The 19,470-nt window shown below is 35.6% G+C and overlaps 1 protein-coding gene across 1 annotated transcript in view; it reads left to right on the top strand.

Moving 5' to 3' along the window:
* The window catches only part of LOC142358626 (vacuolar protein sorting-associated protein 33A-like), a 45,976-nt gene extending 27,676 nt beyond the window's left edge, over window positions 1–18,300 (top strand). The window contains exons 4-7 of the mRNA XM_075410083.1: window positions 1,718–1,861; window positions 9,225–9,437; window positions 9,538–10,031; window positions 17,943–18,300. Coding sequence (XP_075266198.1) covers window positions 1,718–1,861; window positions 9,225–9,437; window positions 9,538–10,031; window positions 17,943–18,147 — 1,056 coding nt within the window. The 3' untranslated portion in view covers window positions 18,148–18,300. The remainder of the gene's footprint in view (window positions 1–1,717; window positions 1,862–9,224; window positions 9,438–9,537; window positions 10,032–17,942) is intronic.
* Window positions 18,301–19,470: the final 1,170 nt, after the last annotated feature.

The raw sequence follows: 19,470 nt of genomic DNA, 5'->3' as shown, positions 1-19,470 counted from the left end.
CCATCAATAATTCTGGGATGACTAAGCGTTGTCTAGAGATATCTACGAAGTTGAGTTGGTGAAAAACATAATTGAAGATGGTGAGCCAATAATTGTTGATTTTTTTTAAATCCTTCAGTATGCAAAATTGTGAATGATGGAGTTTTACTACAACTTCGACAAGTTCTGTGATGTAAAAAAAATTAGGCGAGATGGGCACTTATTTCATGTTTCTGGCACTGCCTCATGAAAATCTCCATGACTGCGTTCGACTGGAAGTGAAGAGCAATTGGGAAATAAGTAATGAGTAGAAAAATTTTCCCGCTGATTGTAAGCAATTTTTCCCGAGAAACTGTTATCTTGAACACGTGAAGCATGATAAGTGTGAGCCTGGATTGTTCAAGGAGGAGGTTCGATTTGCTGAAATGTCAAAATATTCTAGAAGAATGTTCCAGAATGTTCTCGAAGAAAATAATGATGGACCTTTGCAGAAGTACAGAAAAGTACTGGATGAAACAGCGAATTTTTTCTCAACTAACAGGATTCAAAACAATAAATCACCAAGTTCTCATGTATGAACAAACAAAATAAGGACTTTCGTTTTTCTACCCCAAAAGAATGGTGGAAGCAGATGGAATCCATATATTTTATTGATTTTTTCTTTGTTTGATAGTTTATAGGATTGTAATATGATTTTCCCAAGTGTTTTGATTGATTTTGTAGTTTATTGGTTAACCAGTCGTGTTACTCATTGTAACAGATTAGTAGTCGTTGAAATGAAAAATTATTTTGAAACCAGCTTAAATATGCAGAGTGAACGGGTATAATTCATTTCATCTAGGGTTACCATTTATGGACATTAAATTGCTGAAGACATTGGATTTTAAATAAGTTTTTCGGCTACTCTAAAATTGTCCTTATAAGGAAGTCATTGGAATGACAGGAATTTATTCGACCATCCAAAGTCTGAACTGATCCATATTCATTCGGGTAGTACCAGAGTTACAGTTGACTGTTTTGATATCTCTCTGGTTTCAAAATTTTCCTTTTTTTGATAATGATTTTTGTGGCGTACTCTTGTGTAAAGTACTCTTAAAATTCTTTCCATTCTGAGTCGAAAAGTTGCTATGACACATTAATAATTACATTAATTAGGTTGTTCCTAAATCATCCCGTATCGGTTAGTGCGTCATAGCACAAAGATTTTACAGCTATTCTCTTGTAAGATCTTATTCCTATCTCTATACACTGCTGCAATAATTCAGAGGTGACCGAACCGAGTCGCAATCGCTATAACCGATCTTATTACATGTAGGTGACCACCAACCCCCCCCCCCCCCCCCGCGGTGCAGCTATATATTACTTATTATGGCACCAAAAAGCTACGTGCAGCATAATTACTGCTTTTAAAGCATGCTTCGTGCTTCATAAGCATGAATCGCTCCGAGGTGTAAAAGATGTGTAAAAATAAAAAGTCTCAAGATAATTTTCGTTCTTTTTCTCCGCTTAAACAGAACAGATGGCTAAACCGCTTTGTTCTTGAACTGTTGGCCAAGTTGTTACGCAACGAGATGTCGGATTTTCATCGACGAAAATACACAAACAGCTGAAATTGAAATCAATATCCAATGCACAGTATGTATAGAAAAATAACAATCTCGAGCGAAAGACCCCCCACCACCAAAAAAATGTCGAAAAATCAAAAAAATTGTTGATATAATACGTGTTTGTGTTGTAGACTAGGGACAAAGACTACCGTCTAGTTGGTCCTCACTTGGTGAAGAAGCTGGATGTGATTAGAGAGACGTATCAGAAGCACAAGCAGAAGGACACTTCCATGGCAGAACTCAAACTGTTCACCAGCAACCTTCCCCACCTCATTGTGAGTCGTCAAATCTTTAAAACTGTTGGTGGATCTAATCCCCACCCAACCTCCGAGTGTTTTTCACAACTCCTCAGTTACAAATTTCGTATAGTTATAGAGCACTTTAATTTGTAAAAAGAAATAGCACGTGCGCCTGTGGGTTTTTGAGCTCTCCTAGTCTCTAAGTGCGCCACTCACCCAAATGCTAGCTGTTTAAGCCCACTCTAGTTAGTACCGACCTCAACCGCTTGCCGGTTGTTTGAGAGGAGTTTTCCCGACGTCAGTTGGTTAATTAATAGCCGCCGTCAGCCTCTCATCGGCTATTATTAAGGCGCTCTCCTTTTTTACAATTCAAAGTATTTGAATTGTATTGGGGCGCTGTCTTCGTTTTTTTTAAGATCTGTTCACACATTTTCATGATTTTAGAAGTCAAATTGAAGTAGTGATTTTGGTCACGCCGAAGCAGGAAATGGAGCAAAAAGGAAGCGAGTGGTTTTGCTGCGTGAAATTTGTGGTCTTGCTGCGAGTTAGAAAATGGTGTTTGGACAACAATTTGCTTTCTCGCTAGTGGTTTTTGTGCACATGCGGCCTTTTGACTTTGATTTTTATTGTTTTTTTTATTTTTTTTCGTTTTGTTGATCGGATTTTCTAAATGGTTTTCCCAGTCTAGGTTTACTTGTCCATTCTAGGTCTAGTTTTTCGTTTAGTCGATGAAAATTTTCACGTTTTGAATCAAGTAATTTTCACGTAGTGAATGCGGTCAAAGTCAAAAGAGCAAAATCAAAAAGAAACGGGATAAACATATAAACATATTCGCGGTCATTAAGTCATAGTGCCTTAGGTTATCAAAGTTCATTAAAGCGATTGCTGGGTGGCATTAGTATTATACTTAAAAGCCTTCAATTTAGAAGCTCAATTAAGTGTAGGTTTAGAATCTAACCGAATATGCAGAATTTGTACACGTAGTAACACTGTGACACTTAGAAAAATTCTGTCAATTTTATCTCTTGTTTTTTTCTCTCTCTGCTTCAATCCCAATGTGCGTCAAGCGGGTAAACGGTGGCTATTGTTCTGCAATTTGTCGGCTGTTTTGTAATTGAGCATAAATGTACCCGATTGGAAAGGAAATGTTTTATGCAAGCTTTAAGTTGATACAAAATTAAAGCTGTGGTTTGTCATCAGTGATCCATTGTTTTCTCAAGCGGACGCCAGGAGATGCTTGCAGGGAATAAAATTGTGGTTTTTTGGCTGTCCAAGAATTATGCTGATTTGATTTCTGGTGAAAGATTTTTTTCTCACTTTAGCATTTCAGTCAAACTTTTCGCTGCTAATCTGGGATTTCAGGAATTCGTCTGTGTTCGAGAATATTCCAATGTCATAGTTTTTGAGATTAATGATTATTGTGATCATTTTAAAATAATTGGATTTGCTAATGGCAACTCTAACAGCAAAAACAATTAAAGTAGGAATGAATTTTATTCATTACTTTTTTCGAAAAATTGTCTTTGTTCGTTGTTTAGGTTTTAGCGTTCAAGAAAGATTGGGCGAAGCTAATGGTTTTGAATACGTTGGTATCCAAAGTTTTTTGTGTCAATTTATTTCTGCTTTCTCTAAAGGTTTCGCTACTGAGTAGTTATTCGGAGATAACGAATTTTTAAAAATGTTCATTAAAACTAATGAATATGGCACTGTTTCTGAATTGAAATTTTCTATTTTGTATTGTTGTGTGATGTTTTGTTGGTCGGTGATTTTTTAAGTATGGTAAATTTTTTGGCACGATATACCTTGGCTGCTCGTTGGGCCCACAAGCTGTTTTTTGTCTTTTTTGGGTTTTGTCGCTTCTTTAATAGCCATAAAGTAATAACACGGCTTTTCTGGGTCTCATTGTGGTTTTTGCAATCCAAAAGTTTTTTGTCGCATTGGGGCGCTGTATTTTGAATTCCGTTTACCCATTTGTGATGTTAATTTATGAGTTCAAATGCAGTTTGTATTTGTAATCACTTCGATGTACTGAAAAAGCGAAATGCGAGTAGTTGAGATGATTTTATCTCGGTTATTGGGAGAGAATTTTCACGTGCGTGGTCAAGTTGTCCCGTTCTCACTGTTAATAGCCGCCCTCATCTTCTCAACCGGCTATTATTGCGCCCCAATTTTTTTTCAATCAAAAGGATTGGGATTGTACTGGTGCATTTGTGCGCTGTCTTTTCTTTCGAGATCTGTTCAAAATTTTTTCGGGTTTTTCACGTCAATGAAAACTCGAATTAGGGTGGTGTTTTAATTCAAGCTGGGTTTTGTTTTCAAACTACCTTTAAAGTAGAATGAAAATAGGTATTTAAAAGTTTTCGGTTTTTGCGAAGGAATTTTTGGATCTATTCTGTTCCCGGTCTCTTTTATGCGACTTTTCGCTTGGCCAATTGCTGGTCTCTCAAGTATGCGATTCACCGAACCTGCTTCGGGGACGTACATTTATGGTTCATTCTCTTCAATCCCACGCCCCCCACTTAACCCCAACCCCATCCACCTTATTCCAATCGTAACACAGCACCCTCAACCCTCCGCCGCGTTCAACAGCCCCTCTTTCAAGGCTCACCTCACGCCGCCCTTCAATCAAGCTAAACCCTCCCTAAACAAGCTATTGACGAAGCCAACCGCTCCCAAGTTGTTTGAGAGCAATTCGCCCGACGTTAGTTGGTTATGTTTAATTATATATTCATTAATGGCAGGTCTCTAAGTTGCTAATCATGAATAAGTTAATCAGTTTAATTTGCAGTTAATATCTAACGGTTTCTAATGTTGACAGTAATTGTTTTAAAAAAAATTATTCGCAATTTTCACTTCTGCAATTATTTTTTATCTTAATTGTTGTCAATCTCATTAATGACACGTCTAATCGTTTGTTTATTAGGCATAAATATTTCGAGTGCACAGCGTGTGTTTTTCATGACCTATTCAAGAATCATTGGTGAATTTTTTGCTGTTTTATTTTTCACTTTGTTGTTTGATCTCTTAGTCTCAGTAATAACAGGTGTCATCGGTTGTTAAAGAATGTTAAGTTAATCGAAATGATTGTTGAAGTTCTTTTGCTTGCATCGTTTGTAGTTTTTGTTGTCTAATCAGTTGGTGTCATCAATGAGGTCTTATTGGTTGCTATTGAGGTTTAACCTTATGGACTCAAGTATTTCTTTACGTAGATAAAGCTTTCACTTTCTGTTTTCAAAAAAGTATTAACGGTTTTAGAAGGAATTGGCAGTATTTTTTGTGCTCTTAGATGTTTTGTTCTCATTAATTACAGGTTTCAGTGCTGGATAATGAGGCTCAAATTAGTCTAATAAAAATTGTTGAGTTCAAAGCAATCGTTTTGTCGAAAAATAATAGTTCATTTTTAAGTCTTGCATGTATTTGTTGCTTTTCCACTTCTTATTTGCCTTCGGGTGCGGTGTAATTTTGTCGATTTTTGGCCCTAAACTTTAGCTAGCGTTTTTATTGAGTTGCTTAATGTTTGTTTGCAAAATGTTTACCCGAATTTGTGCACCTTGCTTTCATGGTTAATTTTGTTGTACTTTTTCAGCCAGTAGAGCTGATTTTTGGCAATTTTTTTCAGTTTTTGGTTCTTTTTCGCTTTGTCCGCTAAGTTGCACAATTTATGGATACGTAAGTTCAATTTTTTTACGAAGTCTTGTTATTGATTGTTCCCAAAACACTAGTTCTTGGAAAGAAAGTTTTTTATAGCTGCGAAGTAAGAAATTGATTTGTGTTGGAGCGCTGTCTTTTTTCTTAACATCTGTTCATACTTTTTCCTGATTATTGAAGTCAAACTGGAGTATTCATTTTGGTCACGCCGAAAGAGGAAGTGGAGCAAAAAGCGTTTGGTTTTGCTGCTTGAAATTTTTTTTGCTCGAATTTTGAAGTAGAGTAAAAAAACGTTGTTTGAACAAATTATCTTTTTCTATTGCGTTTTTAATTGCTCTCAAACGAAGTTTGTAGCAATTATATTAGTCCTGTCGGTCTTTTTTTATGCGATTTTTCGCTTGACCAATTTTTCGTCTGACGCTTTTGACTTTTCGTCCTCAAAAACGGGATAAACAGGTAGCGCCCAGCGGGCATTATGTGCTCTTAGAGCCTTTCAGGTCTGTTTCAGCTCAAGATGTCTTGGAGACTTATACTTATACTTATGCTGTGAGGGGCGGTTCTTAGAGGTTGACACCCCCCCCCCTTTGTTGACCCCCCCACCCCCACTATTGGCTCCACCCCCCCCCCACCGCGCTTTTGCCCCCCCCCACCCAGTGCTGCCCCCATCAGCCCCCGGTGCACCCCCCCCCCCCCCGTGGCTAGCTACTGACCAAGCCAACCGCTCGCCGGTCGTTTGAGAGCAATTCGCCCGACGTTAGTCGGTTATATTTTTTTTGTTGTCCTGCCACAATTTTTCGTGTTTTTTCATTTTTTTTATTTTATTTTTCTAAATCGTTTTTCCCAATCCAGTCGAGTCACCCAAATTAAAATAGTTCGCAACGTTGTTTTGTGTAGAAAAAATCTTTTTTTCTGTTCTTTCAATCCCAAAGAGGTATATGAAAATCAATGGTGGCTGTTTGCCGGCAAACTTCTGAATATTTTTTTCTTAATGATGGTTTCATGAATGCTATTAGTAGGTAATAAAAGATTTTTTTTAAACGACCCTGACTGAATTCTTTCTCAATTCCCGTGATTAAGATTTTGGTCACAAGTGATACCTTACTCTTAAAAATGATTTTTCCAACTTTCAAAATGACTTTTCATTCACTCAATGACATAAGGTCGAAATGAGTGTGTGTCATTCTAGTTCTAGGTATTTCGAGAGCAGCTGATAGAATCAGCAGCAAGTAAATAATTGCTCTCAAACAAAGTTTGTAGCAATTATATTAGTCCTGTTGGTCTTTTTTTAATGCGATTTTTTGCTTGACAGATTTTTTGTCCTAAAACGGGATAAACCTGTAGCGCGCAGCGGGCATTAGGTTTCATTAGACGCCCTTAGGCGCGTTTAGTAATCCTTGTAGTGCGTAGCTTGGTTAAGCTAGTGGGAAAGCCGTAGTTTAAGGATAAATGGTTATTTTTTGAGCCCAATTTTTCGTCGTTTTTCGAATTTTTGTTGCACCAGTCTAAAATTGAGGATAGTTAAAGTTGATAAAAGGCTACTGCATAGTTTCTAGGTGCAACGAAATGTTTTTCAAGATTGTAATATCACGATTGTAAGTAGTTTTTTAAAGTTTTTAAAAAAATTTTTTCAATTTTTTGATTTTTTTCCGGCACCAGCGACCTCCTCCAAGGGTTGATTATAAGTTGCTGCATAGTGTCATGAGTTCGGGGAATGGTTATCAATATTTTAATGACTCGAGTTTTCGCAATTATTTTATAAAATTTAATTTTTTTCAAATTTTCGGAAAACTATTATCATGTTGAAGTTCATGGATCTTTATGAGCCAGTGAAACTATTTTAGGCATGACATAGGCATACTGGATAGTCTCATCAGACAATGAAATGGTTATAAAGATATTAATATCAACAATTTTAGCAAGTTTTTTTTTAAAATTTGCGATTTGCATTTGAATCTTTTTGTCCTTTTCTGAGTTTAACGATCAATACTGGGCAACGAAACTTTTTCTGCCTTGCAAATGGGTTACATGACGAAACTCCAGAGACAAAAATTGATTTTGAACCATTTGCACTGCGAAATCTGGAAACGTTGCAACTTTCAGTTTCTCTATGATTTAATTACTAATAAGGCTAGAAAACTAGAAGTTGCAGAGTCGAATCCTATCATGGAAAATATTCCTAGCTCTCTCTCTCTATGTAGTTTTATCATTAATTTTTATTGAGGACATTTACCATAATTTCCATATGCTTCTAAAAGCCATAAGTGAACCTGCTGAATGTTTTCTGTTGATAGCTAATAGCTTTTTTTACCTTGACACAAAACATCTTTGGACATTTTTGTCATTACGTGTCCAGTGTCTGAAAAAGCCTGTTGATAGTTAATAGTTTTTTTGACCTTGACACAAAACATTTCTGGACATTTTCGTCATTACGTGTCCAGAGTCCGAAAAGGCCTGTTGAAAGCTAATAGCTTTTTTGATCTTGAAACAAAACATTTTTGGACATTTTGGTCATTACCTGCCCAGTGTCCGAAAAGGCCAATTTAAATAAATTTTGTGATTTATGGAATCCAGCGACAAAACGTGTCCCCACTTTTCACGATTCATATACCACTTTGGACGATGGATTTTAGGTACGCAGAACGTGGAAATAAGTTATTTATGTCGTGGAAAGGGCTGACATTTCGTCTCCAGTATTCACGTTACTCAATTCCATCATTTTGAGCATGTAGTTACCCCAAAATATTTTGCCGGAATTTTATTAGGAATTAATTGACATGAAACTTACGGACTCAATTACTATTGTGAACTGTGCTATAGGTAATTGTACAGTCTCTTATTGTCTTCTTAATACACTAATGGTATCGAGAGGCGAATTTCTGAAATAAATCACCCTTAATGCTCTTTCATTTCGTTAATTAGATACTGTAACCGTGTGAAAGGGTGGCGTGGAAATGAGTTACTTATAATGTGGAACTACTGACTTATTGTGTGGAAATAAGTGACGAAAACTTGTCCCAAGTTTTCATGCTAGTCCCAAAAACACCCTTTGTGAAAAGTGTTAGCACTTATGTCCAATTTTTAATCAAATTTAAACCATATTAGTCTATTGTCACTCGTTTCCACACACGCTTACAACTCAAATCTTAAAACATGCTTCGTGAAAAAGCCCGACAAAGTGAGTATGTATAATCGATTTTTCGGACATTGGCCACGCAATGGGTGATTTTTGAGTTTTTTTCGCTTTTGTTACGTATTTCTCATATTGTCAGTAATAACAGGTCTCATGGGCCTTTTAATGTGGTGTAAAATCTTACATTTAATGGAGTTTGGTTTTTTTTAGTTAGGCATGCTCTGTTTTTGAACAATTTGGTCCTTTTTGTCTTTCTTTTCGGTGTATTTTGAAGCTGTCGCAGCTGTTTTCTGGCGTGTTGCTACCTACGTTTTAAATCCGGTGTCTCAACAGTCTATTTTGCGGACATCGTCGGGCAATCTGCGAGCTATATTTGAAATCTTTGTTTGGAGAGGAGGCATGTATTTTGAAGCCTGGTAAATTATCTTATTTGTCACTTTCTGTGTCGTTTTGAAGCATATGTGAAGATCAAAATTGTACCTACTCATCGGTCTTCAAAAATAGCCGTCATCGTGTGATTTTGGAGCCATGTATTCAATTTAATCTTATGGCCCCTAAACATTGGGTCTGCTGGGTCTTTTAGGTATTCACTCATTTACAGCTAATGTAAACTTTTTCTAGGCTGAAAAGGAAAATGTGAGCAAGCACACAGCCATAGCAACTCTTCTGAAGGATAAGTCACAGACTATGGATTTCAAGGAGCACATAATCCAGGAACAAAACCTTCTCTTCATGGACGGCAGTCTCATTGGGGGATCAAGTGGACCCGTGGATCTCGACAAAGTCAACCCTTACGTTGAGACGTGCATGTCTAAACTAGAGCCGATCACTAAGGTGCATCTCGGTACAAAACAGCTATTTATTTTATAATGACAAAATTTGAAAAGTATTGAGGTTAGGCGTTTTCATTGGGTTTAACTTTCGGGGTTTGTAGGTGCTGCGCTTGATCTGCATGCAAAGTGTGCTAAATAATGGACTGAAGCAGAAGGTCCTTGATCAGTACAAGAGAGACATCATTCAGACATATGGTTACCAGTATCTTACCACTATTTTGAATTTGGAGAAAGCTGGACTCCTTAGTAGCCCAGGTGCCCGAACAATGCCATCCATTAAGAAAACTCTCAAGTTGATTGATTCAGAGTTCGACTTTCGCAATGCGACTGATGTTTGCAGTGTTTTTGACGGCTATGCGCCCATATCCGTTCGACTGGGACAATTCATCCGAGCTCCTGGCTGGCGTAGTATCGAAGAGATACTGAAAGTTCTACCCGGTCCAAAGATCGACGAGAGGCAGGAAGTCGCTTCAGCTCTCCGCAAGAAGTCAGAGGATCCTAGTGTCGTGAGCACCTTTGTCAATCCAGATTCACCCCAACTCACCCTTGTCTTCTTCATTGGGGGAGTGACGTATGCCGAAGTATCGGCTTTCAGGTTTAAGTCATAATATTAATTTGTAACATTAATGACCTTAAATTTATTATCATTGACTATTCTGAGTCTCAAATTGTGCTACAATGAGCTTTTAAACTGACATCAACTCTTTCCGAAAGGTTTATTAATTGCTCTCGGTATGAGAAGCAATTATTGTAAACGTGTGTCTTTTTACGACTCGAATAGGAATTTTGGTGTTCTACAGGTTTTTACGACTTGAAGAGTAGTATTGGTTTTCTATCGGTCTTTTTACGACTCGAATAGTAGTATTGGTTCTCTTAAGGTTTTTTTTTACCGGAAGTACTATCCTTTGTTTTTGTTTACAGGAAGTACCATCCTTTCACACGGCGTTTTGACCTAAGTGAAAGAGAGTAAAATTGCCGTGTGAAATAATCTTTTCTGAGCGAAAGAAGTTTTTTGTTCATGGTTTCGATTAGTGATTGACTTTTCAAATTGCATGACTTTTCGTAAGTGGTTTTTGACATAATGAGGCATATAGATAACCATTGTTTTTTCGTCATGTTGGCCCAGGTTTTTTGCTTATTGTCTAGTTTTTTGTATAAATAATTGTTAATAGAAGCTGTATTAATATATGAACCTCTGAAATTGATACATTGTTTTTAAATAATGCGTTTCAAATTGTAAGTAAGCAAATATTTGCCATTTTTAAATTTCATATTTGGCTTTAAATTTAATTTCTTTTTTGGATCTTAAAGGGGATTTTTTCAAAACTCAGTGCATATGGAAATTTTGTTTCGATATTGCATTCATTGAGTGCTTCTTTATAACATGAGATAGTTTTAATTAATAGCCGTCCTCATCTTCTCAGCCGGCTATTATTGCGCTCGCATTTTTTTTTTTACTTCGTCGAATAAAAAAATGTTTCGCTTTACCTCATTTTGCCGCCTTTTCAACATTTTGCGTGAAATCTTTTTGACTTCTCTAGGCTAGTTTCTCTCTTCTCTCATTCTGCTAAAAGTGAATTTGAACATCAGTTGCTAAGCAAAGCAATTCAAAATGAACAGAGTCGGTATAAAAAATTGAAGTCAAAAATAGAAACGGGATAAACACATAAAGCCCAATTTTAGATGCCCGCTATTTGAACGTCGTTCCTATAAGTCTTAGTTACCACCTCTAATGCTTATCGGTGTTGATAGTAGCCCCTGTAGCCTCTCTCTAAGAAACAAGTATGTTCAACTACGAAATGCCATCAAAATAAATCGGACTTAAAAAATATTTTTGTACAAAAATCTTTTTTTTTTTTCAATATATTCTATTCGTTCAATCCCAATCATGCTTATTGGAATCAACGGCGGCTATTTTCCGGCAATCTGCCGGGTATGTTTTTATTAGCCGCCGTTAGTTTCTCAAACGGGTATTATTTATACGCTCTCCTTTAAAAAAAATTCGCTTTACATTTTGATCACGCTTTTCGTTTTACATAAGTCACGATTTTCTCGGTTGACTTCTGACTTCAAGATAAACCGGTAAAGCGCGGTCATTGAGTTTTTTGAATTAGATTATCAAAGTTCATAAGAGTGATTGCTAGCTGATATTAGTATTAAGCTTAATGACCTTCAGTTTAGAATCTGTAGTAAGTATAGGTTTAGAATCTAACTGAAAATGCACACTGAATTAGAGAAGTATTTGACACTGAAAACAAACAGAAAAAGTTTAGGTCAATTTCTATCTCTTCTTTTCTTTTTCTGTTTCATCCCAATGTCCATCAAGTGCGTCAATGGCAGATATTTTCTGGCAATCTGCTGGAAATTTTAAAGAATTGTACACATGTTTGCTCGATTTGGGCAGTTTTTGTTCAATTTTTCTCAATTTTTTGTTGTTTTTTGGATTTAATTACTAGAAAGGTTTTTGTGCGTTGTCAGGGATCTTAATTATCTATTACTAATAGTTAAATTATTTTGTTGCGTTAAGTATTTGAAACTCGGCAAAAAAATTTATGAGTGGTTTTTAAAGTTTTTTTGACAATTTCATTGCAAAACTTCTTTTTCTCCATTTTTATCTTTAGAGGAGGATTGCTATATAATTTTATGCTAAACAAAGAAATGTAGTTGTTTTTCTACTTCATTTTTTTGAATTTGACTTTCAAAAATCAATAACTAGTTTTTTGTTTTGTGTTTTTGTTCCTGTCCTAATTCTCCACTTTTTAGCATGTCTCAGTCTATCGTTTTCCTGAGACCTATAGTTCTAATCCGCTCTGCTTTTATCAGTTGTTAAAATATAATGAGAAAAGACCTTTATCGCAGATTGTTTATTAATAGCCGCCCTCATCTTCTCAGCCGGCTATTATAGCGCTCCTATTTTTTTTTACTTCGTCGAATAAAAAAATGTTTCGCTTTACCTCATTTTGCCGCCTTTTCAACATTTTGCGTGAAATCTTTTTGACTTCTCTAGGCTAGTTTCTCTCTTCTATCATTCTGCTCAAAGTCCTTTTAAACAGCAGCTGCTCAGCAAAGCAATTCAAAATGAACAGAGTCAGTATAAAAAATTGAAGTCAGAAATAGAAACGGGATAAACCCATAAAGCCCAATTTTAGATGCCCGCTATTTGAACGTCGGTCCTATAAGTATTAGTTACCTCTCTCTAATGCTTATTGTTATTGATAGTAGCCCCTGTAGCCTCTCTCTAAGAAACATAAGTATGTTCAACTACGAAATGCCATCAAAATAAATCGGACTTAAAAAAATGTTTTTGTACAAAAATCTTTTTTTTTCAATATCTTCTGTTATTTCAATCCCAATCATGCTTATTGGAATCAACGGCGGCTATTTTCCGGCAATCTGCCGGGTATGTTCTAGTTTTTAATTGATTTCATTGGACATTGTGAGGCACTTAGAATTTGCTTGAAGTAACAATTAATCAGTTTGACTGATAATTACTTTCTACGAACACTATTGGGGCTCTTGGTTTTTTTTAACCAATTTTTTCCTTTGAATATTATGTTTCTTGTGTGTTTTTGTTGATTAATTTAATGGTTTTTCAACTTTTTAATTTTTCATCTTTTTGCGACTTTTGGCCCATTGTGTCGTCTAATTGAATTTTTTGTAATTGAATTGAAGTCTCATGCCTGTTGGCTCTGTTCAATACAAAGGATTCAAGTTCCTTTTGTTACAAATTTGTCTTTTTTAGCATTTTGACGAAAATTGAGCAATTTTAGTTTTTCTCCTTTCTGAGAAAATAGAGATGCTTATGAGCTCTTCAGGGTTCAGCTGATATTTTGTGGTTGGATGACTAGTTTTCATTGCTGGAAATAACATTTTTCGTTTGTATGTGTATTTGTTTGACATGAAAATTAAATTGAAATTCCCTAATTTTTCATGTTAATTTCTTGCAAATTTCTATTTTGTTCATTGACTTAAGACTGTTCATCTCTCTGAATTGATGCATTATGAAAGGAGCTATTTGAAAAGCTAGCTCTTACGTGGGATACGACTCCGAGTCGTTTCCGAAATTCTTTCGGCTTTTTTTATTTCTTACAGGAAGTAGTTTTGTTCATGAGGCATTTTAACCTAAAAGCGAAAGTGAGAAAAGCTGCCTGGTGAACAGAATTTTGCTAAGCGAGGGAGGTTCTTGATCATGCGCTGCGTTCAGTGAATAACTTTATGGCCTTCATAATATAATTTAATTCAGAAATAATTTTTAATAGAAGCTCTATTAATATGAAACTCTGAAATTGATACATTGTTTTTGAGCCTAATAATGCGTCTTCAATTGTAAATGAGCAAATGTCCCCCATTTATTTATTTCATATTTGGCTTTTCGAATTTAATTTCTTCAGTTTTAGATCTTAAAGCAGATTTTTCTTCAAAGCTCAGTGCATACGGCAATTTAGCTTCGATTTTTCATGCATTGATTGCCTCTTTGTAACGTGAGGTAGTTTTCATTTTATGAATTGCACACATGCTTGCCCGATTTGGGATATTTTTGTCCATTTTTTCAGTTTCTCTTTGTTTTTTGGGATTTAATTACTAGAAAGTTTTTTGTGCGTTATCAGGGATCTTAATTTTATTTTTACTAATAACTGAATTCTTTAGTTGGGTTGAGTGTTTGAAACTTATTAGAGGAGGATAGTTATATAATTTGGTGCTAAATAAAGAATTGTAATCGTTTTCATTTTTTTTCAATTTGATTTTTTAGGTTTAAAAAATCAAGAACTAGTTTTTTTTCGTGTTTTTGTTTCTGTCCTAATTCTCCGCATTTTAGCATGTCTCCATCTATTGTTTTCCTGAAACCTGTAGTTCTAATCCGCTCTGCTTTTATCAGTTGTTAAAATATAATGAGAAAAGCCTTTTATCGCAAATTTTTTATCTAGTTTTTAATTGATTTCATTGGTCATTGTGTGGCACTTAGAATTTGCTTGAAATGCCAATTAATCATTTTGAGTGATGATTACCTTCTACGAATTCTATTGGGGTCTTGGTTTCGTGTGCTTTTTTGTTGATTGAATTTAAGATTTTTCAACTGTTTTGCTGGTTGGAGGACTGGTTTTCCTTGCAGGAAATAACGGATTCCGTTTGTGTTTATTTGTAATACATGAAAAATAAATTGAAGTTTCCTAATTTTTCATATTGATTTTTTCTGGCAAATTTTCTTTTGTTCTTTGTTTAAGACTGTTGTTCTCTCTGCATTGATGCATTCTGCAAGGAGCTATTTGAAAAGCGAGTTCTTTCGTGGGGTAAGACTTCGAGTCGTTTCCCGAATTCTTTCGGCTTTTTTGTTTCTTACAGGAAGTAGTTTTAATCATGCGGCATTTTGACCCAAAGGCGAAAGTGAGAAAAGCTGCCTGGTGAACAGAATTTTGCTAAGCGAGAGAGGTTTTTTGATAATGCGCTACGTTCAGTTTGTGGCTTTATCGAAGAACGTTTTTGAGAACGGAGCAAGTAGATAATCGTTTTTCGTCCTTTTGTCTCAATTTTTTTAACTTGTGATTTGGTTTTTTGTTGAAATTATTGTTGATCGATGCTGCATTAATGTATAATGTTTTGAAGTTGATACCACAAAGTTTTTCAGTGCCTTATAATTATTTTCAAGTGTAAAATGGGAACATGTTTCTCAAGTTTCTGAAAGTTCAGTGTACATGGCAACTTTCGTTTGGCAATTCGTGGGTTGAACAACTTCTTGGGCCTGAGGTCTTTTTTCAATAAAATTAGACACATGCTTGCGTTTTTTGCATTTAAAAAATTGGCTTTTTTGCTTGTTTCGGGTTTTAATTAGTATAAAAGGTCTTTGTGCTCAGCCAGTATTTTCATTTTGCGTTATTAAAAGCATAAAAACTTAAAATTCATTTTTTTTACTTTACTCGATAAAACACGTTTCTTAAATACAGTTTTAGTATGTTTTTATATTTGATAATTTAAAAGTTTTTTAATTTCTCGAATCTCTGTAATCTTTTTTCAACTTTTTAATTTAATTTGAGTGGCGACTGTGTAATATGTTTGCGCCATGATTGCTAAATAATTATTTTTACTTATTTTTATCAATAGTTTTTGAAGTGTATTTAAAACAAGATGTTAAAATTGATAACAGAAAGGTAGAATGGTTTTCTGTACATATGTGTTTTTGAAAGACAGCGAGAAAAGTAGGTGTAAAAAAAATTTTCGGTAAGCGATCAAAATTTTTTGATCACGTGCGTGCGGCTTTTTGAAGGCAATTTTTTAGTTGCATGTCCAATTTGTTATCAGAATTGTTTCTCACAATAATGTCAACTAGTTGTTGTTTGTTTGCACGCCTTTTTGACAATGAAGCAAATATTACACTTTGAGGCTCGTTTCCAGCTATTTTACGTTTTGCCTGTTTTCGGCTGTTCTAGCAATTTGTGTTGTTCAATTTTTTATAGCGTTTTGCGGAGTTGTGTGGTCAAAATTAGTTTTTCTGGCACTTTGTGTGGTCTTTCATTTTGATTTAAATTAATTAAAATGTTCTTGAAGAAAACTGGCTGAATTCAAAGAAACTTTGCCGATTTTTTGTATGTTGTTTATGGTTTTTGGAATAGTTATGAGTTATTCTATAGGTTTTGCTACTATGAGGTGAAACTTCAATTCTAGATATGGTGCTTTTCACTATAATAAACTACACATTTTTCTGGATATTTATTCAATAGGTTGTAGTTTCCAATAGTCTTTTCGTATTTTCTGCGTTTTCAATTATACACTGATCTAGCAGCAGAAGTTATAAAATGTTTTTGCCTAATAGTGTTTGGGAACAATTTTGGAAGCTAAACAGGGCAATTTTTATTTAAATAATTCTAAAATTTTACTTCGCCGTCAAATATTGGGTGGGTGACTGATGGCAGAAGGTAATTAACATTTTTGCAGATTAATGGTTCGCAAATGGAATTCAGCTTTTGTATAGATTATTTGGAGGATATTGCTTTTCGGTTTTGTCCGTCTTCTCCTTTAATTTTCCTCGAGTTTCCCTTTGAATATTTTTTTGTGATTGTCTGCCAATTGTTATTATTCTGTTGCAAACTAACCAGGGGCTTTTAATAATGTTTTTAATCTATCAGTTTTTAATAATTTATCGGATTGCGTATCAGTTTATGTAGAATGTGCTTCAGTGAGGATGGTCACCTTTCTGTTTTGAGTCAGTTCCGGAACTCCTGCGGCTATTTTTTTTAACTAGATCAAATTTGTTCATCACTTGAATTTTGAATTTTTTCATGTCGAACATCTATCTCGGTTTTTGATTGTTGACTTCTATTTTCGAATATTGGACTTTAACAATAGCGTAGTTTGTAAAGTATAGTTATTGGGAACTGCTGGTAATCTTCCAGGTGAAGAGGTGACTTAGGTCGTTTTGAGATTTTTTGGTCCTATATAAGCCAACCTACTTATCTAAACTACAGACACCCCCACTTATCTGCCCCCACATCTACCTAACTGCGCCCCCACCTACAACTCCCCCAATCTACCTAACCCCCCACCTGCCCCGCCGTTACTACCACACCCCTACCTACACCCACCCCCTACGTCCAGTACCTACACAGACCCCTGAACAAATTGTGTCTGCTTTTTATACAACACTTTAATGTTTTTTTGCTATTTTTTTTCACGTGTCTATTTTTCGATGTTCTGATTCCTGTAAGTTAATTTAAAAGATTGTAATGCACGACGCTTTGAATCGTTTACAATATTCTAGAGCTTATGTTTTATGTAGATTTTTGCTTGACCGTTTTTGCGCGTTTCGAGAATAATCAGTGACTTTTTCACGCACTTCTTGATTTTCGAGCGATTTCAAATGCCCTCACTCGAAATAAAGTTTGTTGTTCAAACAAAACTTATTGTTAAGAGATGCGAAGACAAGGCCATGATAGCCGAGTGGTTAATGCCTCTACCGAGGTGAAGGAAGAGGACTCAGGAGGGCGGGGTTCGAAACCTATCTTCGTCTGATGTTTTGATCCCGTAAAGAAAAAATTATCTAGGATGCAGTCCCTGAATTAAATTGCCCCGCATGTCATTCGAGAGCAATTTTTTCTACTATAGTCGGTTTATGTTTATTTACAACTAAATTTGACAATCGGAGTTAACAGTAGTTTATATTCAATAATTTAGATTGAATAAACTCAATAGACGATATATTGGGTTTCTCTGCAAGATGTGAGAGCGTAGAAATAGTTACCCTAAGGAAAGATCAAAATCTAGATTTTTCTCTAAAGTACTCTGTTCTTGCAATTATCTGACACATTGTAGCACTCGACCAGTAAGTACCAAATTTAAGCAAATAAAATGGTAAAAGGTTAAAAGCATCTCCCTCACACCCTCTTCCCTCGTGTACGCAACGCCAACTGTTCGCCAGTCGTTCGACTTGAGTGCAATTCGCGCAACGTAGACTGTTATTTTCCCCCCTGCTGATTTTAGGACTTCAGCAATAATTCTGTACATAAAATATGTTAAGGTCTTTGTCATCGAATGATGAGAATGGGGCAGAGTTCATAGTTGGGTCAACTTCAGTCATCAATGGCAGTTCTTTCATTGAAGCTCTGATGGACGACTATTCACATGCATTTGACACGAGTGATCTAACCAGTTACAACACAGCAAGTGCCAGATCCTCCAACAAAAGATCTTCACTTACTCCCGGAACTTCCAGACGGCGATAGAAGCTCCTTAAATATAACTGATTTCATCTTAAATCTCTACTGATATATCAATTCATTGTCCAAATTCTATTTAATTCAGCTAGCTTAAAAATCTATTCAATGTCCGTTGATATCCTATCCTCCGATTTAAGATAATTAAATATCTGATCCAAATAGTTTTCTGTTCTTACGCATATTAATGCGCTAGCAATTAGGACACATGATCTGGCATATCGATGTTCCCTCCTTGGAAAATCTCCACTGATATTAATTTCTGGCATATGATAAGAGATGTCTCATTTTTTTGCACAAATTCATAATCTTAATTCTGAAAAGAGTTGAAATCGCAGAATCAGGATTTTGTACATATGTCTTTATTATAGCTGACAAGCGTAACTAAATTGGCACTTTTGGTTTTTACAATTCAGGGAAATTTAATTGCATTGCTGCGCTGTTTTTACGATGTTGGTGTTAATCAAGTTGTTGTGGTTATTTGATTTGTTCACATCGGAGTAGAGAAAGGAGCAAGCAAAACAGTTGCTTGAAAGCCGGACAGCGATAGCTGGGGCTATTATTGGCCTTCTCTTGGTTTTTTTACAATTCAAAGAATTTGAATTGTATTGGGGCGCTGTCTTTTTTTTTAAGATCTGTTCACTCATTTTCATGATTTTTGAAGTCAAATTGGAGTGGTGATTTTGGTCACGCCGAAACAGGAAATGGAGCGAAAAAGCGAGTGGTTTTGCGGCGTGAATTTTTTTCGCTCTAATTTTAAAGTAGAGTGATAAAACGGTGTTTGAACAAAAATTCGCTTTCTCGCTAGTGGTTTTTTGTTCTTATGCGGCAATTTCACTCGGATTTTTACTGTTTTTTCGATTTTTTGGATCGGATTTTTTTCTAAATAGTTTTCCCAATCCATTCGCAGCTCATTCTGGACCTAGATTTTTGTTAGAATCAAAATTACATTCTGGACCTAGATTTTTGTTAGAATCAAAATTACATATCTCACTAGTGGTTTTTTGTTCTCCCTAGCAGCATTTTGACATTGATTTTCTGTTTTTTTTTGTTTTTTTCATCTGATTTTTTTAGAAATGGTTTTCCCAATTCACCCATTGTCCGTTCTAAGTCTAGTTGTTTTTTGAGTCAATGAAAATTCTTTGAATTGTACGTCAGGACTTGTCCTGCTATGTTTTTTTATTTCGTCGTCATGATTTTTGTGACGACCATATGACGTCACAGCCACTTTTTGTTCATTCGTTCATGCAATTTCAACTGAATTGCATGTGTGACGTCATTTTTCACTCTTAGTGGAGCGATTTTTTTTGTTCATGCGCGTGATTAAATGTT

The sequence above is a fragment of the Convolutriloba macropyga genome, chromosome 2, assembly GCF_964194025.1.
Source record: "Convolutriloba macropyga chromosome 2, txConMacr16.3, whole genome shotgun sequence".
In the NCBI taxonomy this organism is placed as follows: domain Eukaryota; kingdom Metazoa; phylum Xenacoelomorpha; order Acoela; family Convolutidae; genus Convolutriloba; species Convolutriloba macropyga.
The sequence above is the reverse complement of the archived record's forward strand: the minus strand, read 5'-3'. Positions and strand labels throughout refer to the sequence as shown.